The sequence below is a fragment of the Globicephala melas genome, chromosome 10 (genome assembly GCF_963455315.2).
Source record: "Globicephala melas chromosome 10, mGloMel1.2, whole genome shotgun sequence".
Classification (NCBI taxonomy): domain Eukaryota; kingdom Metazoa; phylum Chordata; class Mammalia; order Artiodactyla; family Delphinidae; genus Globicephala; species Globicephala melas.
This window is the reverse complement of record NC_083323.1, coordinates 73353036-73361973: the sequence shown is the minus strand read 5'-3', so window position 1 is coordinate 73361973 and position 8938 is coordinate 73353036. Positions and strand designations below refer to the sequence as shown.

At 51.0% G+C, this 8938-nt stretch overlaps 2 protein-coding genes across 2 annotated transcripts in view; one reads left to right on the top strand and one right to left on the bottom strand.

The window, feature by feature from the left end:
- Positions 1-762: 762 nt before the first annotated feature.
- LOC132598023 (uncharacterized) lies at positions 763-3289 on the bottom strand. The gene is made up of 4 exons (XM_070046546.1): positions 3020-3289; positions 2638-2723; positions 1527-2543; positions 763-1013 (listed from the first exon to the last, which is right to left on the bottom strand). The coding sequence occupies exons 1-4, from the start codon at positions 3287-3289 to the stop codon at positions 983-985; spliced, it is 1404 nt and encodes a 467-aa protein (XP_069902647.1). The 3' UTR covers positions 763-982.
- A 161-nt stretch (positions 3290-3450) lies between these two features.
- The window catches only part of LOC132597892 (uncharacterized), a 49048-nt gene continuing 43560 nt past the window's right edge, over positions 3451-8938 (top strand). Inside the window, exons 1-3 of the mRNA XM_070046545.1 lie at positions 3451-3555; positions 6781-7013; positions 7119-7284. Coding sequence (XP_069902646.1) covers positions 3451-3555; positions 6781-7013; positions 7119-7284 — 504 coding nt within the window. The remainder of the gene's footprint in view (positions 3556-6780; positions 7014-7118; positions 7285-8938) is intronic.

Here is an 8938-nt window from a genome sequence, read left to right as displayed (position 1 = left end):
AATGATGGACTGGACTCTCCCTAGAAGGACGATAAATGGGTGGTCAACAAGAAAAAAAATATCCTCTGTACCAGGAAATGTTTGAAGTGTTGTTTGGGTATCAAAAAACGGGTGCCCTACACATAAAGCAACAAAGGATATTGGTCTAAAAACAACACCATGGCCAAAGGTGCATGGCCTATTTCAACAGAGGATTTGAAAGTTAAAAGTTAACCTGTAAAACATTCAATTCAATTTCATCATTTTACAGATGGGCAAAGTAAAACTCAGGCACAGGAACAGAAGTGCCAAGGTCATACAGGTGGTTGGTGGAAGAGACAACCAACTTCCCAACTTCTGACTTTTTAGGTGTGTGTGTGTGTGTGTTGTTTTGTTTATGTGCAAGGACATTTTTCTTTAGTACACTAACATTACAACAGAAAGTATAGTCTTGTTTTGGTTTTCTCTGCGCCCTCAATTCTGTATAAGACAGTTTCGCTGCCCTCCAACGGAAAGGCTCAGCAAGAGTAGAGACCACCATAAGCAGTACACGTGGGCACCAAGGGCAGATACATTGCCCTTCCTTGTGTAGGAACTAGGGCCACTTGTTGCTGGGCCAAGTTTGGGCTGGACCTGCAGGATGGGACACCTTTGAAAAACAGCTTCCTAACTGCACTACTACCTGCTCTGGCATCCTGATTCCACTCCCCAAACCCCCCAAATCTTCAGCCAGAAAAAAAAAAAAAAAGAATGGATCACTGGATCACTGGATCGATGGGGAGATTTCTGTCTGCTCCTCCTACTGTCACCTCTTTCTTGCTATTTCCTGCCCGAGGAAACCTGACATCAGCCCAAAAGCATCTCTGGAAATGGGTAGGAGGGAGCCTTACACCTGTCAGCGCCAGAGAAGAAAGTGCGCTCTGCAGAGTTCTCAGTTGTTCCATCTCTTGCGATGAAAGGAAGAAAAGGAGCGAATCCGCCACAGATTTACTGGAGACCAGGGTTACTTCATCCGGCTCCGGCCACAGTAACCCCTGAAGACCAAAGATGCATTTCCATTCCCAGCATTTCTTGTTGGCGTCTTTCCCTACAGGCTAGCCCAGTGCCTGGCCCCGGAGAAGTCTCTGCGTAAAGGTTCTTTAGGTCATAAATCAGGCTCCTGTGTGTATGTGTGTTTTTCTTAGGAAAAACTGGCACAGACGAATTAGCAGTAGAGACTGGGGGCTCCCTACTACCCTTCATGCTTGGCGGCATCACCTTCGACTACCTCGCATTCTCCCGGCGCTGACAGCCCCGGCTCCGGACCTCAGGGTTGGAAGCAGTCAGCCCCAGCTAGAACCGCCCTGTCCGGAGCTGATGCCACCCTGTGCCTAGAATGTGCGTGTGGGTGCAGGCGGGCGAGCGAGCGGCTTCTACAGTGAGACCGAAGCAGGAGCTCAGCCTTCGCCTGCGACCTGCAATCCCCAGATTCCCTGGGGACCTCGAAACTCCCAATCGGAGGTACTCCCCCCGCCCCACAGCCGCCCACCCATTCCCTCCCCCCTTACCTCAGCACGCAGCCCCTCCCTGCGTGATGTTGCAAAACCGTGGGGAGGGTGGGCGCTGGGAAGGGTGGGGAGAGCCTGAGAGCGAGCGAGGGTGGGAGGGAGTGGGCGGAGGAGGAGAGGGAGCCGAACGCGCATTTAAAGCGATAGCCATCCTCGCTCTCTCCCCAGTGCTGGGCTGTTGGAGAGCTCGAGCTGCAAGCCACCGAGCGCGAGCTCGAGCGCGGCGCGCTGGCCGGGGAACCCGAGAGCGCACGGCGCCCCAAGCTGGCAGGCGCCGCGGGACCCCCCACCCTCGCCGGCTGCCCTTCCCCGGGCGCCCCTACCCTCCTCGCCCGCAGGAGACCCTGGGCTTCACCGGAGGAGCTCACCCCAAGGGGCCAGGACTCCCGCGGGCCCGCCACCGTCCCCTCCAGTGCCGCCGCCACCGCCGCAGCCGCGGGAGCAGCACGGTCCAGCTGGGGAAGCTGCTCCGCGCCCTGACTTTGATGAAGTTTCCCTGCTGCGTGCTGGAGGTGCTTCTGTGCGCGCTGGCGGCGGCGGCGGCGCGCGGCCAGGAGATGTACGCCCCGCACTCCATTCGGATCGAGGGGGACGTCACCCTCGGGGGGCTGTTCCCGGTGCACGCGAAGGGTCCCAGCGGAGTGCCCTGCGGCGACATCAAGAGGGAGAACGGGATCCACAGGCTGGAAGCGATGCTCTACGCCCTGGACCAGATCAACAGCGATCCCAACCTGCTGCCCAACGTGACGCTGGGAGCGCGGATCCTGGACACTCGTTCCAGGGACACTTATGCGCTCGAACAGTCGCTCACTTTCGTCCAGGCGCTCATCCAGAAGGACACCTCCGAAGTGCGCTGCACCAACGGCGAGCCTCCGGTTTTCGTCAAGCCCGAGAAAGTAGTTGGAGTGATTGGGGCTTCGGGGAGTTCGGTCTCCAGCATGGTAGCCAACATCCTGAGGCTTTTCCAGGTAGGGGGGCGCTCCCTCCGGGGCAGAGCGCGCCGTAGCTCCCCGCGCTCTTTATCCTGAAGGCTGGCTTGGACTCCAGGGGTGCGGGGTCTGGTCAGCCTTCGCTCATTTCCACCCTGGAGATCCTGCCGAATCCCTCCCACCTCACCCGAGGAGGTACTTTCCCTGCTTGATTCATTTCCCTTCCATCTCTCCCCTGTCCGCGCTCCACTCCATCCGGCTTGACATTCTGGATTTATGGCCCCATTTAGAAGAAACAGTCTCCGAAAAACAAGGCGATGATTTAAATGGGTTTGCATTCGAGTGAAATATGGTTCCAAAACAGGCTTGTAAAAGTGCCGGGCTCCTGTGAGAGCCACCTAGGCGCAAGGAATAGGAAAGATGAGAAGACGCCTAGAAACTAGGCATTTCTCAACTCCCCAGCTTCCCTGCCCCAAGCCGCCCGACAAGCTGCAGCTGCCTTGGAAAATTTCGAGAAGAGCTTAGGGAGGCAGTTCTTAAACCGAAGGCTAGGTCTTCACCTACATTTGGACGTGAATTGCCCATTTCGCTCGGGTTGGATTTCCCGACCTGTAACCTGTCTCTGCGAGGGCATGGGGCGGAAGGCGTGGGGACTGTCCTCAAGCGGGGAGAAGCCACCCGCAGACGTGCCCCCAGGTGATTTGCTCTGGGCAGTTGTTTGCACCGTCTAAACTGCCTTTGCGATCTGGCCACTGGCAGGAGCCGGGCGATCAGCTTTCTACTCCTGCTAACTGCGAAGCACAATCGCTTTCTCTGCACCCACCCTGTGCCCATCCTTTCCCACGACCTCCCTAACGCAGCCCCCAACCCCAGTCCTGGGTTTTGAGGACGATTCTCAGAGCCAGACAAGAAGGCGCCTGGAGGGAGGCAGTAGGGTGCGCTGAGCAAGGCCGGGCGGTCCTCTAGCTCCGGGTGCAGGCGGGCAACGGCGGAAGATGCGAGGACGGCGGATCGGGCCCGCTGAGCCGTGGGCGGTGCTGCAGTGCTCTCTCACCGCCTGCTCCCGCAGCCTCGGCCCCACGGCTCCTGTGCCGCCCTGGGTATAGATGGATGGCTTCTGGATGAAGAAATTGAGTTTCAGGGTCTGCGTGACTATGGATTCTCTTGTTTCTCTGTCTTTCTTCCTGTGTGTCTCTCTCCTTGTGTCTCTTTCTCCCTGCTGTTTTTTTTTTTTTTTTTTTGTCTCTCTGTTTTTACGTTCTCCCTTTCAATTTCTGCCTCTCTTTTCCTTCTCTACCCCTATATCCAAGTTTTTTGTTCATCTCTGTCTTGAAGTGATCCTTTCCTAATGCATAGCTCTCTCCCTGCCTGGTAGGACCCAAGCTCAGTTAGTCCCTTCTCCAGATGTTCTGGCTGACCCTTATGCTCCCCGTAGCTAAAAAGTTGGCTCCCTCTCAAGTGCCTTTCCTGAAGCATGTTGGGTTTCTGGAGGGGACTCCTTGTGATTCAAGCTGTCACTACATCAGCACCCAGGAGTATGAAGCTTGTGTTTGTGCCAGAAGGAGGGGTGCCTGTCTAAAGCTGCAGCCTGGTATGGCCCCTCTGAGCCTCTGAGCATCTCTAGCACCTCTTGAGTATGCCACCATGGAGATCTCTAGATGTTTGCAAGGCCAAAAGTGCTTCTGGGCAGCCTTCACTTTGAGGTAATGCTTTCAGGAAGAGCCTGGGTTGTTGTAAGCAAAACCCAGAAGCACTTCCTTTACCTCTGAGCTTAAACTAGAGAACCTGAGGAGGCAGCGCTGCAGGGAGGATGAGGCCAGAGGTCACCTGAGAACCACAGGGGCAACTCACAGTAGTTTTACTGGAGCTCTGGGGGTTGAAGGCACATTTGCTGTTTGACATTTTTAAAATTATTTTGGTGCCTTCACTTGGAGCTTGGGCAGTACTGCAGATGGGCCTGCCTGTCGAAAAAAGAGTGAAATCTTAAAGTCAAGAGAGAGCTTGCCGACTAGGCTGAAGGATTGTGTTTGCTGAAAAAGATTCCAGGGGGAGCTGATTCCTTCTCTGGTGTGTGGATCTGAGGCACTTGCAAGAAAAGAGAACGCTTGCCTTATGCTTAGTTCCCCCGTTCCCTGGGCTGGGAAGGAAAGGAACTGAATGCCAACATTAGCAGTGTGGGTTGGGACCAAAACCATTCAGAGAAAACACTGTCATTTTCCTCTAATTTGCAAATTGCAGCTATTCATGTTGGATTGAACAGCTGAGGGAAAAGAGCCCCCAGTTTTCACCTGCATTTATTGAGAAGAGGCTGGTAGTAGGAGGGAATGCACCAACTTGTAGCTTGTGCTGCAAGCTGGATATAAGCTTGGTGTGAGCATCCTGGTTAACCACTGCCCATGTTCAAATATACAGAGATAGATTCCAACAATCTCTTCCCGTAGCCTTATTTTTGCGTGTGATCTTAGAAGCTCCTGGCATGTAAGTCCAGTCCCCAGTTTCCCAGCCTCTGTAAACCTGCAAAATGAATAGAGAGAATAGTGGAACACAGACCCATTGTTCAAAGACACAGTCACTTTAGGGAAAGAAGAAAAGAACGGGTAGGTGAATCTTCTCTGGGATTGCAGGGTTCAGCTCAATGAAGACTGTCCTGTATAAAAGAAACTCCTCTAAATGGTTGAATTCTTAGCTCTCCAGAGATCTGAGTTTTCTTTTCCCCAGTCCCTGTGGGTTGCTGTGGGGAATGTGCCAAACCTATCATTTGAGATAAAAATTTATGGTGAGGTAAGCTTCTAGGCTGGGGGAAGGAAGACTTAGTGACTGAAATGGGGGATGCTAAGCACTGGGGGGCAAGAAGGAACAAGGAGCTAGTAATGGATGTAACAAATGCTGCAGCTGCCAGCAAAGCCTGGATTGAAGTTCCTTCCTGAAAATGAGGACCCGGGCAAGAATGACCACTCAGATGTAAACAGTGTCTCTGACTGGGAATTCTCATCTGCCTGCCGGTGGGCCAGAGCTGAGCAAGTCCTTTCTCTCCTCTGTATGCACACTGAATTGGTTAGTAAGTGACATGTCAGAGGACAGGAATCATATTCAGTGGATCTTTCAAATCCAGGAGTTTGAGGCTAATGAAATTAGTGTGTGGCCAGGGCTCTGCCAACTAGAAGTAAGTCACTGCAGCCACCCTGCAATGCATTTTCAGCCTGAAGGGAGCATCAGGGAGGAATTTCGGGAGATTTGTTTCTGAGCCTGTACAAAATAATACTCTCCTAATGCTAAGAAAGATTAAATGTAAATTAATATTGACTACGAGTAACATATTTAAAAAATAATCGCCGAGTGGGGGATGGCTTAAAGTGGAGAGATTATATAATATGGTGTCCAAAGAATAAATCTCCCCTGACCACTGTTTCATGGGCTATAAGTAAGATATATTACAATGGAAATTAATGGGAACGTTTTTAGTCAAGGCTTCTCTGCTATTGACTTGAGAGCAAACACTCTGAGAGTATAAATTACTCTTGCTATGTGCTGACTCTGAATGAACAATATTTCATGTGCAGTGACATGGTCTAAGCTATAGACTTGGAATTGAATGGCATCTGTTTCAATTGTTTTGTTCTCTCAAGAGCAACTAGATAGAAAAAAGCGGTCAATTTGACCCTTGTGGGAGCGTGTTGCAAATCTAAACCTGTGTCCCTCATACCATAAATGAAATACATTTGTAAATTTGTAAGTGTTTTCCTTCTGTTCATTGATGCTTGAGTATAATCTCAAACTTTGGGAGCAACATTTTATACATAAGTACTTGGTTTTCTTCCTTTCTTCTTTCTCTTTCTCCTCTCTCTCTCTGTTTCTCTCTCTCTCTCTCTCTTTCTCCATCTTATGTAATTGGATAGAACTGGGCACCTAGGATGATGTGGTGTTACTATAGTGGGATTTTTTTTTTTTAAATCAACTCTAACTTACTCTTTTAAAAATTTCATAAATACAGGTGTCGGTGCCATTTGGAATAGTCTCTATAACAATTTCTGTCTCCACATTTACTGTGTTTCAGCAAATTTACCTAACAGATGGTGAGTGGGCAATTTTTAAAGGGGCATTTTTTTACAAGAGCGGAGAGGGAAGGAATTAGAGACAGGCACATACTATATTTGAAGTTACCTCCACGTGTATTTTATGTATGTATACCCATACAATTAAGAAGTCTTTGGATGTTTTATCTTCAAGAATAATTCAGATAATGGATTACTTGAATATCATAAACATTTAGGGTTTAACAGATTTGTTACATACAGACGTTGTATCATGGATTTAAAAGACCATAGCCAGCGGGCAGCGGCGGTCGGAACGACCGAGGGGCGGCGCGGGCTGGGCGGCGGGTGCGGCGGTCCGTGCTTCCTCGTGGTGGAGGGCTGGGGTTCGCCGGAGACGCCGGGTTGCTCCGCGTTGCCCGGTTACCGAGCGCGTGCCCCGCGCCCGCTCTTCCGCCCGGGCCGCCCTCGGCGCCGCCTGAGCCGTGGTGTGGGCTGCGCGGGGCGTCGGTTCCGCGGAAGCCTGGGTAGGGCGCTGCGTGCGGGACTCTCGTCCCTCGTGGACGGGGCGCGAGCGCGCGGGGGACGTAGGGCGCCGACCTGGGGTTCCCCGGCGCTCCGGCTCCGCTCAGGGCGCCCGCTCAGGGGCCTCCGGCGCGAGGCCCCCTTTCCGGTCAAGATGGCGGCGCCCAGGCGGGCCGCGCCGAGGTGAGCTGGAGCTGGGCCCGGAGGGGGACGAGTCTGCCACGCCCAGGACCTGGACCCCGCGCTGGTCTCCAGTCTCCCGGGGAGCGGCGGGTGAGTGGGTGCGGCCGCGCGTAGGTCCTTCTCGTGGGGTGGTCAGCTCTCCGTGCGTCCGCAGACTTCTTTCCTCTGATAGTCAGATCTGGGGTGGCCCAGGTTGGAGGCGAGGGTGCTTGATTGGGGAAACCTGAGGGGTTTAAGGACTCTGTTGGGATCGTTTCAGACCCCAGCAAGAAGCTGAGCAAGTTTTCTCCTGACTCTCTTCCCGGCTAAGTTTTCTCCCTTCTCTGAAGACGCTAGCTTTTCTGAATCACTTTGTTACCCGGGGGGGATACAGTTGGTGGTTCTGACCGTGGAACGTAGGACCCGGCGCGGGGAAGCCTGAGCTGGTTCTAGTTACTTTGTTTGCAAAGCACTTGTCTTGTCTTTGGAATCTTTGTGTATGTAACCAACGTTGGGAAGAGCCAGCGTTTTCTCCTCCAAAACACTGCGAGGGGTAACTTTATACGTAAGAAACAAGTGGGCGTTCACATCCATCTCTTTTCCAACCACTGAGCCTTGGTTGTGTTTCCTTTCTTTAAGTTTGTCTCGTTTTGAAGTGATAACAAAAGCAAACAAAAAAGACCATAGCCAATTACACAAAGTATACTCTAGTCTCAGTCCTGCCATTAATTAGCTATGTTACTTTAAGTCATTTAATTTTTCTAGGCCTCATTTTTCTCATGTGATGTTTTTTCTTTGAAAAAGTATAGTTTCTAGAAGCCTCTAATCTCTGTGTCATAGTTCAGCTTGGAGAAAACCTGTTCTTATCCAAACTCCATGACATTGTATTTCCAGCTCCAACTTTGGACTTTGAGTGAGTTGGGGGCAACTTTTTAAGGATATTTTCACACAGCTTTTTTAGTTAATATCAGTTTAGCTGACTTGTCATACTCAGACTTTCTCCCATATTCTTTTACCAGTGTGTTCCTTAGTCATAGATATAAAGACTGTTGTGGGAAAAATGACCTCCTGGGTCAGCTTACTGCATGGTCATCGACACAGGGCAGGGAGTAAGATTCTGTGGATTTTACAGAAGCAGATACAGGTTTCATTATCCATGTCCTCTCCCCTTTCATCTTACAAAAACAGCAGGCTTTTCTTGGAGAACTGCCAGATAATGCCATCCTGCCTCCTCACGGGCCCCGGGGATGAGTCGCCCAGGGACTGAACTCCAGTAAAGCAGGTGATTGGCTCATGGGTAGGCATCTGACCTCGGCTAAGTCTATCAGACTCCTCCCCAGGACTTTTCTCTCAGAGAAACATGGAAGAATTGTCTTTTCTCTCTGGAATTTCTAAGCTGGGGAGATATGACTCTGGGACTCCCAGTTACCATCCAGCACAAGAAGAGACTTTCTGTAAAATAAAGTCTTGCAGAGGTAAGCAGGGCTGAGCGATGGAGAGAGAGCTGGAACCCTGCTGATACTCTGGAACTTCCAGATCCAACTGTATCTGAATATGGCTGCATCCCTGAATTTCTAGTACTTGTTTGTTGAGGTTGTTGTCGTTGTTTGGTTTTTGTTTTTAAATTTCCTTTGACTATTTTGAATTTGTTTTCAGCCATGTGCATTTGAAAGCATCGTAGCTAAAAGAGCTAATTTCCTACATTAATGTCAGGTTTGCTGAGTGGCATTCCTTAAGTGAAAAATAATATCCGCTATTTTCTTTA

Excerpts from the sequence above, each read along its gene's own strand:
- LOC132598023 (XM_070046546.1), bottom strand. The coding sequence starts at position 3,289 with ATGGGCACAGGGTGGGTGCAGAGAAAGCGATTGTGCTTCGCAGTTAGC. Across the intron at positions 2,544-2,637 it reads AAAGTACCTCCTCGGGTGAG|AGCGCGGGGAGCTACGGCGC; the intron begins GTGGGAGGGATT and ends TTCAGGATAAAG. Across the intron at positions 1,014-1,526 it reads GGGAGGGGCTGCGTGCTGAG|GGGTTACTGTGGCCGGAGCC; the intron begins GTAAGGGGGGAG and ends TTTGGTCTTCAG.